Source organism: Aethalodelphis obliquidens, unplaced genomic scaffold (assembly GCF_003676395.1).
Source record: "Aethalodelphis obliquidens isolate GAN/ISIS:26980383/991018 unplaced genomic scaffold, ASM367639v1 scaffold14, whole genome shotgun sequence".
In the NCBI taxonomy this organism is placed as follows: Eukaryota; Metazoa; Chordata; class Mammalia; order Artiodactyla; family Delphinidae; genus Aethalodelphis; species Aethalodelphis obliquidens.
In genome coordinates this window covers 20285079-20302946 of record NW_020837958.1, presented here as the reverse complement: position 1 = coordinate 20302946, position 17868 = coordinate 20285079, and the positions used below count along the sequence as shown (strand labels likewise).

Sequence of the window (17868 nt, the reverse complement as noted above, 5' to 3'; positions counted from 1 at the left end):
GAAAAGATCAATGAAAGTAAAAACTGGTTCTTTGAAAAGATAAACAAAATTGATAAACCATTAGCCAGACTCATCAAGAAAAATAGGGAGAGGGCTGAAATTAATAAAATTAGAAATGAAAATGAGAAGTTACAACTGACACTACAGAAATACGAAGGACCATAAGAGACTACTATAAGCAACTATATGTCAATAAATGGACAACCTAGAAGAAATGGACAAACTCTTAGAAAGGTACAATTTTCCAGGACTGAACCAGAAGAAATAGAAAATACGAACACACCAATCACAAGTACTGAAACTGAAACTGTGATTTAAAAATTCCCGAAACTTGAGAGATCGGGAAAATGGCGGAAGAGTACAACGCAGAGATCACCTTCCTCCCCACAGATACACCAGAAATACACCTACACATGGAACAACTCCTACAGAGCACCTACTGAACGCTGGCAGAAGACCTCAGACCTCCCAAAAGGCAAGAAACTCCGCACGTACCTGGGTAGGGCAAAAGAAAAAAGAATAAACACAGACAAAAGAATAGGGACGGGACCTGCACCAGTGAGAGGGAGCTGTGAAGGAGGAAAAGTTTCCACACACTAGGAAGCCCCTTCACGGGCGTACACTGCGGGTGGCGGAGGGGGAAGCTTCGGAGCCGCGGAGGAGAGCACAGCGACAGGGGTGCGGGGGGCAAAGCGGAGAGATTCCCACACAGAGGATCATTGCCAAACGGCTCTCACCAGCCCGAGAGGCTTGTCTGCTCACCCGCCGGGGCAGGTGGGGCTGGGAGCTGAGGCTTGGGCTTCGGAGGTAGGATCCCAGGGAGAGGACTGGGGTTGGCGGCGTGAACACAGCCTGCAGGGGGTCAGTGCACCATGGCTAGCCGGGAGGGAGTCCGGGGAAAAGTCTGGACTTGCCGAAGAGGCAAGAGACTTTTTCTTCCCTCTGTTTCCTGGTGCGCGAGAAGAGGGGATTAAGAGCGCTGCTTAAAGGAGCTCCAGAGATGGGTGCGAGCCACGGCTAACAGCACGGACAAGAGAGAAAGGCATGAGACGCTAAGGCTGCTGCTGCTGCCACCAGGAAGCCTGTGTGTGAGCACAGGTTGCTATCCACACCTCCCCTCCAGGGAGCCTGTGCAGCCCGCCACTGCCAGGGTCCCGGGATCCAGGGACAACTTCCCCGGGAAAATGCATGGCGTGCCTCAGGCTGGTGCAACGTCCTGCTGGCTTGTGCCGCCGCAGGCTCGCACTGCATCCGCATCCCTCCCTACCCCCGGCCTGAGTGAGCCAGAGTCCCCGAAGCAGCTGCTCCTTTAACCCCGTCCTGTCTGAGTGAAGAAAAAATGCCCTCCCGCGACCTACACACAGAGGTGGGGCCAAATCCAAAGCTGAGCCCCAGGAGCTATGAGAACAAAGAAGAGAAAGGGAAATCTCTCCCAGCAGCCTCAGAAGCACCGGATTAAAGCTCCACAATCAACTTGATATACCCTGCATCTGTGGAATACATGAATAGACAACGAATCATCCCAAATTGAGGAGGTGAACTGTGAGAGCAAGATTTACTATTTTTTCCCCTTTTCCTCTTTTTGTGTGTATGTGTATGATTCTATGTGAGAGTTTGTCTATATAGCTTTGCTGTCACCATTTGTCCTAGGGTTCTATCCATCCGTTTTTCCTTCTCTTAAAAAAATTTTTTTTCTTAATAATTATATTTATTTTAATAACTTTATTTTATCTTACTTTATTTTATTTTATCCTCTCTCCTCTTTCTTTCTTTTCTTTCTTCCCTCCTTCCCTTCTTCCTTCCTCCCTTCCTTCCTTCCTTCCTTTCTTTCTACTTTTTCTCCCTTTTATTCTGAGCCGAGTGGATGAAAGGCTCTTGGTGCTGCAGCCAGGAGTCACTGCTGGGCCTCTGAGGTGGGAGAGCCAACTTAAGGACACTGGTCCACAAGACACCTCCCAGCTCCACATAATATCAAACGGCGAAAATCTCCCAGAGATCTCCATCTCAACACCAGCATCCAGCTTCACTCAACGAGCAGCAAGCTATAGTGCTGGACAACCTATGCCAAACTAGCAAGACAGGAACACAACCCCACCCATTAGCAGAGAGGCTGTCTAAAATCATAATAAGTCCACAGACACCCCGAAACACACCACCAGACGTGGACCTGCCCACCAGAAAGACAAGATCCAGCCTCATCCACCAGAACACAGGCACTAGTCCCCTCCACCAGGAAGCCTACATAACCCACTGAACCAACTTTAGCCACTGGGGACAGACATCAAAAACAACGGGAAGTATGAAACTGCAACCTGCAAAAAGGAGACCCCAAACACAGTAAGATAAGCAAAATGAGAAGACAGAAAAACACACAGCAGATGAAGGAGCAAGATTAAAACCCATCAGACCTAACAAATGAAGAGGAAATAGGCAGTCTACCTGAAAAAGAATTCAGAATAATGATAGTAAAGATGATCCAAAATCTCGGAAACAGAATAGAGAAAATGCAAGAAACATGTAACAAGGACCTAGAAGAACTAAAGATGAAACAAGCAATGATGAACAACACAATAAATGAAATTAAAAATACTCTAGATGGGATCAATAGCGGAATAACTGAGATAGAAGAACGGATACATGACTTGGAAGAAAAAATAGTGGAAATAACTACGGCAGAGCAGAATAAAGAAAAAAGAATGAAAAGAACTGAGGACAGTCTCAGAGACCGCTGGGACAACACTAAACACACCAACATTCGAATTATTGGGGTTCCAGAAGAAGAAGAGAAAAAGAAAGGGACTGAGAAAATATTTGAAGAGATTATAGTTGAAAACTTCCCTAATATGGGAAAGGAAATAGTTAATCAGGTCCAGGAAGTACAGAGAGTCCCATACAGGATAAATCCAAGGAGAAACACACCAAGACACATACTAATCAAACTGTCAAAAATTAAATACAAAGAAAACATATTAAAAGCAGCAAGGGAAAAACAACAAATAACACACAAGGGAATCCCCATAACGTTAACAGCTGATCTTTCAGCAAAAACTCTGCAAGCCAGAAGGGACTGGCAGTACATATTTAAAGTGATGAAGGAGAAAAATCTACAACGAAGATTACTCTACCCAGCGGGGATCTCATTCAGATTTGATGGAGAAATTAAAACCTTTACAGACAAGCAAAAGCTGAGAGAGTTCAGCACCACCAAACCAGCTTTACAACAAATGCTAAAGGACCTTCTCTAGGCAAGAAACACAAGAGAAGGAAAAGACCTACAATAACAAACCCAAAACAATTAAGAAAATGGGAATAGGAACACACATATTGATAATCACCTTAAATGTAAATGGATTAAATGCTCCCACCAAAAGACACAGACTGGCTGAAGGGATACAAAATCAAGACCCATATATATGCTGTCTACAAGAGACCCACTTCAGACCTAGAGACACATACAGACTGAAAGTGAGGGGATGGAAAAAGATATTCCATGCAAATGGAAACCAAAAGAAACCTGGAGTAGCAATTCTCATATCAGACAAAATAGACTTTAAAATAAAGACTATTAGAAGAGACAAAGAAGGACACTACATAATGATCAAGGGATCGATGCAAGAAGAAGATATAACAATTGTAAATATTTATGCACCCAACATAGGAGCACCTCAATACATAAGGCAAATACTAACAGCCATAAAAGGGGAAATCGACAGTAACACATTCATAGTAGGGGATTTTAACACCCCACTTTCACCCCTGGACAGATCATCCAAAATGAAAATAAATAAGGAAACACAAGCTTTAAATGATACATTAAACAAGATGGACTTAATTGATATTTATAGGACATTCCATCCAAAAACAACAGAATACACATTTTTCTCAAGTGCTCATGGAACATTCTCCAGGATAGATCATCTCTTGGGTCACAAATCAAGCCTTGGTAAACTTAAGAAAATTGAAATTGTATCAAGTATCTTCTCCGACCACAATGCTATGAGACTAGATATCAATTACAGGAAAAGATCTGTAAAAAATACAAACACAAGGAGGCTAAACAATACACTACTTAATAACGAAGTGATCACGGAAGAAATCAAAGAGGACATAAAAAAATACCTAGAAACAAATGACAATGGAGACACAACGACCCAAAACCTATGGGATGCAGCAAAGCAGTTCTAAGAGGGAAGTTTATAGGAATACAATCCTACCTTAAGAAACAGGAAACATCTCGAATAAACAACCTAACCTTGCACCTAAAGCAATTAGAGAAAGAAAAACAAAAAAACCCCAAAGTTAGCGGAAGAAATCATAAAAATCAGATCAGAAATAAATGAAAAAGAAATGAAGGAAACGATAGCAAAGATCAATAAAATTAAAAGCTGGTTCTTTGAGAAGATAAACAAAATTGATAAACCATTAGCCAGACTCATCAAGAAAAAAAGGGAGAAGACTCAAATCAATAGAATTAGAAGTGAAAAAGGAGAAGTAACAACTGACACTGCAGAAATACAAAAGATCATGAGAGATCACTACAAGCAACTCTATGCCAATAAAATGGACAACCTGGAAGAAATGGACAAATTATTAGAAAAGCAAAACCTGCCAAGTCTGAATCAGGAAGAAATAGAAAATATGAACAGACCAATCACAAGCACTGAAATTGAAACTGTGATTAAAAATCTTCCAACAAACAAAAGCCCAGGACCAGATGGCTTCACAGGCGAATTCTATCAAACATGTAGAGAAGAACTAACACCTATCGTTCTCACTCTTCCAAAATATAGCAGAGGGAGGAACACTCCCAAACTCATTCTACGAGGCCACCATCACCCTGATACCAAAACCAGACAAGGATGTCACAAAGGAAGAAAACTATAGGCCCATACCACTGATGAACATACATGCAAAAATCCTCAACAAAATACTAGCAAACAGAATCCAACAGCACATTAAAAGGATCATACACCATGATAAAGTGGGGTTTATTCCAGGAATGCAAGGATTCTTCAATATACGCAAATCAATCAACGTGATACACCTATTAACAAACTGAAGGAGAAAAACCATGTGATCATCTCAATAGATGCAGAGAAAGCTTTCGACAATATTCAACACCCATTTATGATAAAAACCCTGCAGAAAGTAGGCATAGAGCGAACTTTCCTCAGCATAATAAAGGCCATATATGACAAACCCACAGCCAACATCATCCTCAATGGTGAAAAACTGAAAGCATTTCCACTAAGATCGGGAACAAGACAAGGTTGCCCACTCTCACCACTCTTATTCAACATAGTTTTGGAAGTTTTAGCCACAGCCATCAGAGAAGAAAAGGAATCCAAATCGGAAAAGAAGAAGTAAAGCTGTCACTGTTTGCAGATGACATGATACTATACATACAGAATCCTAAACATGCCACCAGAAAACTACTAGAGCTAATCAATGAATTTGGTAAAGTAGCAGGATACAAAATTAATGCACAGAAATCTCTGGCATTCCTATACAATAATGATGAAAAACCTGAAAGTGAAATCAAGAAAACACTCCCATTTACCATTGCAACAAAAAGAATAAAATATCTAGGAATAAACCTACCTAAGGAGACAAAAGACCTGTATGCAGAAAATTATAAGACACTGATGAAAGAAATTAAAGATGATACAAATAGATGGAGAGATATACCATGTTCTTGGATTGGAAGAATCAACATTGTGAAAATGACTCTACTACCCAAAGTAATTTACAGATTCAATGCAATCTCTATCAAACTACCACTGGCATTTTTCACAGAACTAGAACAAAAAATGTCACAATTTGTATGGAAACACAAAAGACCCCGAATAGCCAAAGCAATCTTGAGAACGAAAAACGGAGCTGGAGGAATCAGGCTCCTGGACTTCAGACTATACTACAAAGCCACAGTAATCAAGACAGTATGGTACTGGCACAAAAACAGAAATATAGATTAATGGAACAGGATAGAAAGCCCAGAGATAAACCCACGCACATATGGTCACCTTATCTTTGATAAAGGAGGCAGGAATGTACAGTGGAGAAAGGACAGCCTCTTCAATAAGTGGTGCTGGGAAAACTGGACAGGTACATGTAAAAGTATGAGATTAGATCACTCCCTAATACCATACACAAAAACAAGCTCAAAATGGACTAAAGACCTAAATGTAAGGCCAGACACTATCAAACTCTTAGAGGAAAACATAGGCAGAACACTCTATGACATAAATCACAGCAAGATCTTTTTTGACCCACCTCCCAGAGAAATGGAAATAAAAACAAAAATAAACAAATGGGACCTAATGAAACTTCAAAGCTTTTGCACAGCAAAGGAAACCATAAACAAGTCCAACAGACAACCCTCAGAATGGGAGAAAATATTTGCAAATGAAACAACTGACAAAGGATTAATCTTCAAAATTTATAAGCAGCTCATGCAGCTCAATAACAAAAAAACAAACAACCAATCCAAAAATGGCCAGAAGACCTAAATAGACATTTCTCCAAAGAAGATATACAGACTGCCAACAAACACATGAAAGAATGCTCAACATCATTAATCATTAGAGAAATACAAATCAAAACTACAATGAGATATCATCTCACACTGGTCAGAATGACCATCATCAAAAAATCTAGAAAGAATAAATGCTGGAGAGGGTGTGGAGAAAAGGGAACCCTCTTGCACTGCTGGTGGGAATGTGAATTGGTACAGCCACTATGGAGAACGGTATGGAAGTTCCTTAAAAAAACTACAATAGAACTACCATAAGACCCAGCAATCCCACTACTGGGCATATACCCTGAGAAAACCATAATTCAAAAAGAGTTATATACCAAAATGTTCATTGCAGCTCTATTTACAATAGCCCGGAGATGGAAACAACCTAAGTGTCCATCATCGGATGAATGGATAAAGAAGATGTGGCACATATGTACAAGGGAATATTACTCAGCCATAAAAAGAAAAGAAATTGAGCTATTTGTAATGAGGTGGATGGACCCAGAGTCTGTCATAAAGAGTGAAGTAAGTCAGAAAGAGAAAGACAAATACTGTATGCTAACATATATATACGGAATTTAAGAAAAAAAATGTCATTAAGAACCTAGGGGTAAGACAGGAATAAAGACACAGACCTACTAGAGAATGGACTTGAGGATATGGGGAGGGGGAATGGTAAGCTGTGACAAAGCCAGAAAGTAGCATAGACATATATACACTACCAAACGTAAAATAGATAGCTAGTGGGAAGCAGCCGCATAGCACAGGGAGATCAGCTCGGGGCTTTGTGACCACCTAGAGGGGTGGGATAGGGAGGGTGGGAGGGAGGAATATGCAAGAAGGAAGAGATATGGGAACATATGTATATGTATAACTGATTCACTTTGTTATAAAGCAGAAACTAGCACACCATTGTAAAGCAATTATACTCTAAAAAAGATGTAAAAAAAAAAAAAAACTCTTCAGAAAGTGGTCTTAGAGGGAACCTACCTCAAGAAACTAAAGGCCATATATGATAAACCCACAGGTAACATCATACTCAATGGTGAAAAGCTGAAAGCATTTCTTCTAGGATTTAGGAACAAGACAAGGATGTCCATGTTGCCACTTTTATTCAGCATAGTTCTGGAAGTCCCAGCCACAGCAATCAGAGAAGAAAAAGAAATAAGAGGAATCCAAATTGGAAAAGAAGAAGTAATCCTGTTACTGTTTGCAGATGACATAATACTACACATAGAAAATCCTAATGATGCTACCAGAAAACTACTGGAGCTCATCAATGAATTCAGTAAATTACAGGATACAAAATTAATACACAGAAATCTGCTGCATGTCTATACACTAACAATGAAAGAGCAGAAAGAGAAATTAAGGAAACAATTCCATTTACCATCACATCAAAAAGAATAAAATACCTAGGAATAAACCTACCTAAGGAGCCAAAAGACCTGTACTCAGAAAACTATAAGACCCTGATGAAAGAAACCAAACATGACACACACATGTGGAAAGATATACCATGTTCCTGGGTTGGAAGAATCAATATTGTCTAAATGACTACACTATCGAAGGCAATCTACAGATTCAATGTAATCCCTACCAAATTACCAATGGCATTTTTCATAGAACTAGAACAAAAGAATCTTAAAATTTGTAAGGAAATATAAAAGACCCCAAATAGCCAAAAGACCCCAATAGCAGTCCTGAGAAAGAAAAACAGTGCAAGAGGAAATATGGCTCCCTAACTTCAGGCTGTACTACAAAGCTACAGTAATCAAAACAGTATAGTATTGGTGCAAAAAACGGAAATATAGTTCAATGGAACAGGATAGAAAGCCCAGAAATAAACCCACACACCTATGGTCAATTAAGCTTTGACAAAACAAGCAAGAATATACAATGGAGAAAAGACAGTCTCTTCAATAAGTGGTGCTGGGAAAACTGGATAGCTACATGTAAATGAATAATATTAGACCATTCTCTAACACCATACACAAAAATAAACTCAAAAAGGATTAAAGCCCGAAATGTAAAGCCAGATACTATAAAACTCTTAGAGGAAAACATAGGCAGAACACTCTTTGACATAAACTGCAGCAATACTTTTTTGGATCTGTCTTTTATAGTAATGGAAATAAAAGCAAAAACAAATAAATGGGACCTAATTAAACTTAAAAGCTTATATACACAGCAAAGGAAACCATAAACAAAATGACAAGACAACCTACGGAACGGGAGAAAATATTTGCAAATGATACAACGAACAAGGGATTAATTTCCAAAATATACAAAAAGCTCATACAGCTTATTATCAAAAAAAAGAAACAACAGAATCAAAAAATAGGCAGAAAACGTAAATAGACATTTCTCCAAAGACATACAGATGACCCACAGGCACACGAAAAGATGCTCAACATAGCTAATTACAGAGAAATGCAAATCAAAACTACAATAAAGTATCATCTCACGCTGGTCAGAATGGCCATCATCAAAAAATCTACAAATAATAAATGCTGGAGAGGGTGAGGAGGAAAGGGAACCCTCCTACACTGTTGGTAGGAATGTAAATTGGTGTACCCATTAGGGAGAACAGTATGGAGGTTCCTTAAAAAATTAAAAATTGAGTTACCGTATGATCCAACAATTCCACTCCTGGGTATATATTCAGAACAGATGAAAACTCTAATTTGAAAAGATACATGCATCCCAATGTTCACAGTACCACTATTTCAAATAGCCAAGACATGGAAGCAACCATGAACAACCATGCTCAACATGCTCAACAGATGAATGGATAAAAAAGATGTGGGATATATATATATGTACATACATACACACACACACACGTGTATACACACATACACACACACAATGGAATATTACTCAGCCATAAAAATGAATGAAATAATGCCATTTGTAGCAACATGGATGGACCTAGAAATTATCACACTAAGTGAAGTCAGACTGAGAAAGAAAAATATCATATGATATCACTTATATGTGGAATCTAAAAAAATGATACAAATGAATGTATTTACAGAGCAGAAATAGACTCACAGACATAGAAAACAAACTTATGGTTACCAAAGGGGAAAGATGGGGGAGGGAAAAATTAGGAGTTGGGGATTAACAGATACACACTACTGTATATAAAATACATAAGCAACAAGGATTTACTCTATAGCACAGGTAACTATACTCAATATCTTATAATAACCTATAATGGAAAAGAATCTGAAAACGTGTATATGTATGTGTGCATATGTATATATAAAACTGAATCAGCTTGCTATACATCTGAAACTAATACAACATTGTAAATCAACCATAATTCAGTAAAAGAGAAAGAAAAAGACTGTGACTAGCAATGATATCAATAACAATACCAATAAAAACACCAGCCATCTTTATAATTTGTCTCATTTAATCCTCTAAAACAGGGGTCCCCCAACTCCCAGGCTGTGGACTAGTACTGGTCTGCAGCCTGTTAGGAACTGGGCCGCACAGCAGGAGGTGAGTGGTGGGCAAGTGAGCAAAGCTTCATCTGCCGCTCCCCATCGCTCGCATTACCACCTGAACCATCCCCCCCCTCCCCAAATCCGTGGAAAAACTGTCTTCCATGAAACTGGTCCCTGGTGCCAAAAAGGCTGGGGACCGCTGCTCTAAAAAACCCTGTGACCAGATAGCATTATTTTATCCTTACTGTAGAGATGAGGAAATGGAAGTGTAAAAGTTTAAATAAGCCTGCCTGACATCAAACCATAAGGTCTTTCTCAAGTCCTGTGCCCTTCTAAGCAGAAACAAATACTACTGTGTACTTTTCCAGGAATAAATTTGTACTTAGAATACAAAGTATACTGCAATAGGGAAATTGCAGAATGTACTGGCTTCTACAATCATTTGAATCATGCCAAGACTGCCTACCTGGCTAGAAAGCCATCACAGAAAGAACAACTAGTTTCAAAACTGAAATGGAAAATTTACTCCAAGAAGATCATGGAGGGTGAAGTTTCAATTCCAAGGATTTTACAGTAACAGGGAGAGTAATAAATTAGAATAAACTTAAATATGCAACAATAGTGAACTGGTTAACTATATTCTATTATATATTCAATACATTCTAAATATATTTTAATAATCTTAGCCATTTTTAAATGATGCTATAAAAATATTTAATGATACAGAAACATTAATAATGCAATAAGCAGAAAAAAGCAGGTTACAAAAGAGTGATCCTATTCATTAAAAACAAGACATATCCCTCACCACTCAAATCTACCTGGTTTCTGTGTCTGGATAGAGAGAATTCAGTTGGTCTAGATACTGGAGGATGCCAAACTATCCAAATCTATTTGGCTGCTAGGTTCTAAACAGCAAATGATAAGAGTTCAAAGAATGACGGATTCATGTGAAAATGTATCTCAAACTATTTTTTGAGTTTGCACAGAGTTCAGAGAGAATTACGAATACAAAAATGTCCACAAGTGAGGCAGGGAGGCAAAGAGAAACTGAAAAAACCTGAAAGCCCAGAAGATTCCCATCTCCCAGCACAAACTCACTCTGGGGCACATGCTCTGAGTGATATGGGGATAGATTTCCAGCCTCTACTTCAATTTTTATTTCTCTTAAAAATTTTACCAAGTATATGCAGCTCACTTTAGTTAAATGTACATATGGTGACACTATATGAATATACATTTGCACATGTTTTTTAAAATTTACATAGAAGAAAATGTGGAAGGCTATATGCCATAATATTAACAATAGTTATGGGGAATTCCCTGGTGGCACAGTGGTTGGGAGTCTGCCTGCCAATGCAGGGGACACAGGTTCGAGCCCTGGTCCGGAAAGATCCCACATGCCGTGGAGCAACTAAGCCCGTGTGCCAAAAGTACTGAGCCTGCGCTCTAGAGCCTGCGTGCCACAACTACTGAAGCCCGCGCGCCTAGAAGCCATGCTCCATCCGCAACAAGAGAAGCCACTGCAATGAGAAGCCCGTGCACCACAACAAAGAGTAGCCCCCGCTTCCCACGACTAGAAAAAGCCCAAGTGCAGCAACCAAGACTCATTGCAGCCAAAAATAAATAAATTTTTAAAAAACCACAAAAACAAACAATAGTTATCTCCAGGGGACAAGATTAGAGATTTTCATTTTCCTAATTATGCTTAGCTGTATCTTCCAGATGTTCTTATAATGAACATGTATTATTTCTCCAGTAAGTTATTAGTATCAATATAGCAAACTGATACAAGAAAATGCAAAAAGTCTGTTGTGAGGGATAATAACAATAACATTTTAATTTCGACAGCAGCTCTACTTTGTGAGCTCATGGACTAAACAGAAAGAATACTGTCTAGTTTTACCTCTAGAGCCTTCCGTTGCAGACGGTCACGTTCTACTTTTTCTTTGCCAACAAACCACACTTCCCACGGTGTCAGGCTGCTTTCCGGTAACTGCACCTGTTTCTGTTCTTCTTGGTTATCTTCGGGTCCAACCACACTATTGCAAAAGAGAGGATACTACAGCACTTGTACTCAAAACTCTTTGGCTTAGCAGTCAAAGTCACTTAGCTGTACAATGAAAGCAGAATTCCACAACATATTTACAATACTGTGATTTTTATATATAAATATGCTGAATTAATCATATATAAATATACACTTGAAAAACCATGATCAGAAAGTCCAATGTTTGAATTAGTTTACCCTTCAGACTGCCTTTGAATTCTCTCATGTTCTAAAATCACACCCAGTCCATTTGCCTCAATTACAACAATTTTTTTAATTCTTAAAAATCTTATATCTGGACTACTAATTACAACACATGTGTCTAGCCAGATCCTGGAGCAGACTTTTCCCTTTTCCTCCTTTAAATACTTCACGAAGGGAAGAATACATACCTACACAGCGAGGATGGTAAAGCTAATGTGGTAGCAATTAAGGTTTTGGTGTGAAGGCAGACAGAGTTCTTTACACTCTCAACTTTTCTGTAAGTTTGAAATTGTTTTGAAATAAAAAGGTATCAAAAATATATGGTCCTTGTATTCTTTCATGTTTTGGTGGACTCCCTTTTGCCAGTTCTCAGATAGGGTGTCCACAGCTCCCCAGAGTTGGGTTACCTCCTACCATAGTCTCTACCACGAACCTCTGTCAGTCTGTCTCTTCTGGGTATGTGGAAAAGTAAGCACTCACTCAAGCTCAAAAGAAGAGGGGAGGAGAAGTACTGTGAGAACATACATACATAAAGAACACAGGGCCTTGCCCAGATACACAAGCCCCATAAAGCAGGAACAGCTGAACCATGAGCACGCGTGGAAAGAAAGCTTGTTCAGGACCCGAGGCAGCTCAAAACACTACATTATTATAGACTCAGCCCCTCTTTGTCCCTAACATTCCTGCTTCAGGCAACCAACTGCCTCGTCCACTGCCATGCTCAGCTTTTTCTGCCTTGTAGCTTCCATTTACTTGTTTTTTTCTGCTGTTTCTTCATTCATCCATGTCATTATGGAATTTGTATTCTAGTGGGAAAGGGACACTGTTGATGTGTCATTTATTTCCTATATCTTTCCTTGTCAGTCTTGCAGATCACCACCTTACCCTCCCGGAGCTTCCACTGTCACTAGGTGCTGATGAGGCCTGGATCGGGCATTCCAGGCTAAACCTTGCCCTTCAGCTCCAAACTTTCATTTTCAACCATCCAATAGACAGCTCCACTTAAATACCAAACTCAACCAGTCTAAAACAAGTCGAATCATCTACCACCCACTCACTACCCTCCCCAACAAGAAGAATCTTACTCCTCCTCTTATAATCCTACCTCGGGGAAGAGTACCAACACCCACCCAGTTAGCCAAGCCAGAAGCCAGATCTTTGACTCCTGCTTCCCGTCCACATTTGGTACCTCTAGGTCCCACACCCATATAATCACCCCATCCTGTCTATTTTACTTCTTTCAGTTTTCTCAAGCCATTCTTCTCTTCTACAACCTCACAACTGCTGTCTGGTCATAACCGGCCTTTCTCCCTCCATTTCAAACTATTCTCCACCGTTGCCAGATTCATCCTTCAAATGCATCCTTCCGACATGTCACTCCCCATCTCAAAATTCTTCAGTGCTCCTCTGCCCATAGGATGAAATCCACACTCCACAGCCTGACACCCATGAATCGGTCCTGCTTATCTTCCAGCCTCTTCGTCCACCAATAGCTGATCTGGACTCTACGTTTCAGTCTTATTGAACTTAGGCACGTTGATGAATATGCCACGCCCTTGTGCTCTGCAGCTTTGCTTAAAATTCTGAAATTCTTTTCCTCTACCTCCACACACGGCCAAAGTAAGAGTTTAGATTTGGGAGTAAAACATTTGGGTGAATCTCTACCTGCTGCTTCCTAGCTATGTACATTTTTTAACCTCTTTAAGCCTCCGTTTGTCATCTGTTAAGTGGAGAAAATAGTAGTGGCTACCTCACAGGTACTGTGGCATGAACGATCCACACTACAGCACTTACCTCAGTTCCGGGCACTCAGTAAGCATTTGGAACGTGTCAGTACTACTAGGAGGAGTATAGCTAATTCCTACTCTCCCTTTAAGATTTAGCTCAGGTTTTAACCTTTATTGCCTCATTCTGCAAAAAATCTGGACTAAGTGCCTTAGGCTTTCTGTCACTTGTCCATCTCTGCCAGAAACCATGAATTCCTAAGAGACGGAAAACATGTCTTAACTCATTTTTTATTTCAAGAGTCTAGCTTAGAGCCTAGAATATAGTAGGCTCCTAAGAAATGTTTGTTGAAAGAAGAAATCAGTGAGATCAGTGTTTTCTTTTTAAAATGACACTTTCAATATTACATTTCTTGCCTCATCAGTTTTAACAAATATATTCAAAATGTGTGGCATATATACTACAGCTCTACTCTTAATCAAGAGAGGCTTGATAAGCAGCTGTTTATGACCAAGACGTTTATTAAGGCACGGGTTTCCTAATGGGTTTCCAGGATAAAGCTGAACAAACAGCAGGCCCAATGCATATTATAAAAGACTCCAGGAAAATATTTCTCATTATCTTGTCTAAAGTCACCTGTGAGCTTTATTTACCGCAGTGCTATCCAACACACCTGAAGGTCAGTGCGTCCTCTAAGCACAGCTCTATACACCGAAAATACCTGCAGCTCAACCCCATCATGTGCAGCTGATGCCTGAGTCTATCCCAAGAAAGCCCCACCCTATTAGTTTTGCCACAGTCAGATCCCTGTGGCAGGTGAAGGATGGAAAAAAAAAAAAGGCATAAAATTCCACACTCTGGTCCACAAGAGGATGCTCACCGCTACAGCTCAGGCACCTGCCCTCTTCATCCCATCACCCCCAAACTGTCAGGGCACCAACTAAAGGTGAGAGGTAGGGAGGAGGAATAAGGAAATGTTCTAAACACTTCTCTTTCCTGAAAAGAAGTGCTGGGTTTTCTGAAGCATTTGAAAACAATCACCACAACTATCTGTTCTCTAGGAAGTGGGAAATAGGCATTCCTTCAGCATATGTTTATTGAACACCTAATAAGCATCTGACACTTGCCACACACAGGCCTGACAATTCCTGCATTCTCTCCAGACCACATCTTACCTATTGCCTTGATTCAGAGGGGATGAACTGTGATAGGAAGGCAGCTATGGCCCTGGGGTGTTACCAGCTCATTCGAGCTTTGGCTAAGGTTTGACATAAATATGACTGGCTCCTCCTGTAATGAGCTCCATTTGGTCAGGGCTTTGGCTCTTGGAAGCTAATGCAAGGTCTCAGTAGCTGAGCTGTAGTTTTCATGGCCATCATTCCTTGGGTTGCTAAACTGTCTACATTGCTTAGTCCTGCTGATTAGGCTTAGAAGGTACTTTATTTTAAAATTATTTTTAAAATCATTTATTTTAAAAATCACTGAGGCCAACTCGATTCTGAAGAATCTGTACAAAGGCCCACATGAAAACAGACTCCTGAAACTTTCTTGTTGTTACAACCAGTCTGGACAAGTGGCTTGCTTGGTCACTCTTACTGATCTCCATTCCTACCAAAGTACTAATGTTTACTTCTCATTCTTAAGAGACTCACTGTTGTAACTGTGTATGTGAGTCACTTCATACGGTTCCATATTCCATTTACTCACTCTGTGTATGCATGTCTTATAGCAAAGGGGTTTAACTGGTTGCTTACACATGAAGCATGGGTTCTTTGGTCTGTATGTCTTAGATCTCCTGTATTGTGCCTTGTGCAGCTTGACAATCAGAAACTTGTAAATGCTTCCTTTAGATGACATAATGAGTCTACCTCTGAATGGACTTGCATCACTAAGTCTGTCCCAGAAAAAGATATTCCTGCAGGGATAGGCCCTTTGCTCCTATTTCTTTATGCCCAACAACAGGCACGTAGCATAGGGAAGAGAAAACACGAGCAATATACCTTGGGACTAGGCCCAGCTTTGCTAATAACTAGGTGTATGCCTTTGAATTAGACTTTTTATTTGTATCCTGAGCCAGTCTTGTTATCTGTAAAATGAGTGGCTAGATGTAGGCTTTAATTCCATGAGAGTACAGACAATGCCTATCTTGTTTATGGGCCCCATATGGCACAAACTGTTTGCCGAATGAACTGCAGAAATAAATAAATTAAGATGGCTTTAATAATCCCTTTGATTCTAACATTCTCTGATTCAATAACTTCTTTTCTACTGTTAAGTGCTCACAGCAGACCCAACATTGTCTCTGGATGCTGAAGTTGACATTGCTAGCCTCCAAGCTTCAGCTCTTAATCTATGACATAAAAAGTATACTGCTTACTACAACATACTTCACTGACAATCAGACTGTTTTCAAAATAGCTCCAGGTATCACTAAGGTGCAGTCAACTACATTTTGGTATTAAGGGTTTGGACAAGAGTTCTAGTGTCCCCAGTCTGTTTTCTGAGTTTTCATAAGACTCCTGAAATTGCAGCAAAAGTTTATGTTTAAGACTAGGTGCGTTTCTCTGGGGAGCGAGACTGTAGGAATCATCACATTCTCAGGAAAAAGGATTAAGAACGATGATAAATCTGTGGTCATGTGTAAGAACCGGCCCAGACTCTATGCGCCAAAAGCAGCAGCACCTGTGGATGCAGGTGCCCGTGCAGCCTTTGAGAGGGAAGACAAGAGGGTGTTTGGCCGCCAGAAGAAAGTATTTAGAAAGGTCTAAGAAATCTTGAGAGAGGCTGTATCGGCCGGCGGCCTCGGGTTTACCTGGAACACCCCTGTAACTCCATTCCTCTCAGGCTCTCCACCTTGGCCTCTGAGTCATGAGCATCTTCGTTCACATCTACCTCCTCCTCCCCGTCACCGTCGTCGTCGTCAAACGGGAAGCTCTTGTGGCCGAGGGGAGACAACAGCGACATGGTGGAATAGCCGCAGCTCAGCGGCGGCGACAGCGAGCACACCTCCACCGCCTCTAGCCCCTGCCCCCGGGCGCCCGCCATGAGGACGGAGAAGGAGCCCGAGGAGGGCCGAGGCCTGGACCTGCAGTCGGCCAAGAACCGGGAGTCGGGAAGGGGCAAAACAACCCCCTACCGCCCCACAGCCCTCACGGAGCCCGCCAAGTTCAAACCGGCAGGGCTGCGGCGGCGGGGACGTGCTCTCCCAGCAGGCCCCGCGCGCGGCGGCGCGGCCAATCCGGACGGGCGCTGACTTTGCGTTGCCATGGCGACGCGTGGAGGCCGCCTGGGCTTTGTCCAGCCCTGTAGAAGGTGGCTTCCGGCGCCCTGCAGGCTCTTGGCAGCCCTCCCTCCTCCCTGGCCTGGACCTGCGCTGCTTCTTCTGACTTAAACCCGCGCTCCGCTCACGGATAAGGTCCCGCTCCCGGCTGACAGCTTGGAGGGCCCGTCCCTTGTTTGCTGTGGTTCATTCGGTACAGGAAATGTGCTATCACTGAGTAAGGCAGATATTTTGAGGGGGAAAAGCAGGAGCGAGAACTAACCCCGTATCATTACAAGGTCAGGGTTACAAGGATCAGCCGTGATTTCTCTCAGCACACGGCCGTATTTTAGGGGGTGGGGGGCGAACATTATCCAAGTTTAGAGGTGTATCTAAAAATGCACTTTTGGTACAATCTTTCATTGTTTTTGGTAGCCCTTCGTCTGCCTAGCATCTTACAGGAACTCGTTTGTTTAGTGCATATGAACATCGGGGCCTTTCTGAAGGCTCTAGTGTACTACGGTCTGTGCTAAGCACTGGAGATATATAAAATACAAGCCTTGCCGTTAACAAGCCGTTACAAGCTCCTCATTCTTTTGTGGTGAAGAGTCATACCGTTAAAATATTCTGTTATATGCATTTTGTGAGGAAT

The 17868-nt window shown here is 41.2% G+C and overlaps 1 protein-coding gene across 1 annotated transcript in view; it reads right to left on the bottom strand.

Moving 5' to 3' along the window:
• Positions 1 to 17084, bottom strand: part of CCDC34 (coiled-coil domain containing 34) — a 50771-nt gene extending 33687 nt beyond the window's left edge. Inside the window, exons 1-2 of the mRNA XM_027115149.1 lie at positions 16770 to 17084; positions 11885 to 12020 (exon numbers count right to left, since the gene is read on the bottom strand). Coding sequence (XP_026970950.1) covers positions 11885 to 12020; positions 16770 to 17002 — 369 coding nt within the window. The 5' untranslated portion in view covers positions 17003 to 17084. The remainder of the gene's footprint in view (positions 1 to 11884; positions 12021 to 16769) is intronic.
• Positions 17085 to 17868: the final 784 nt, after the last annotated feature.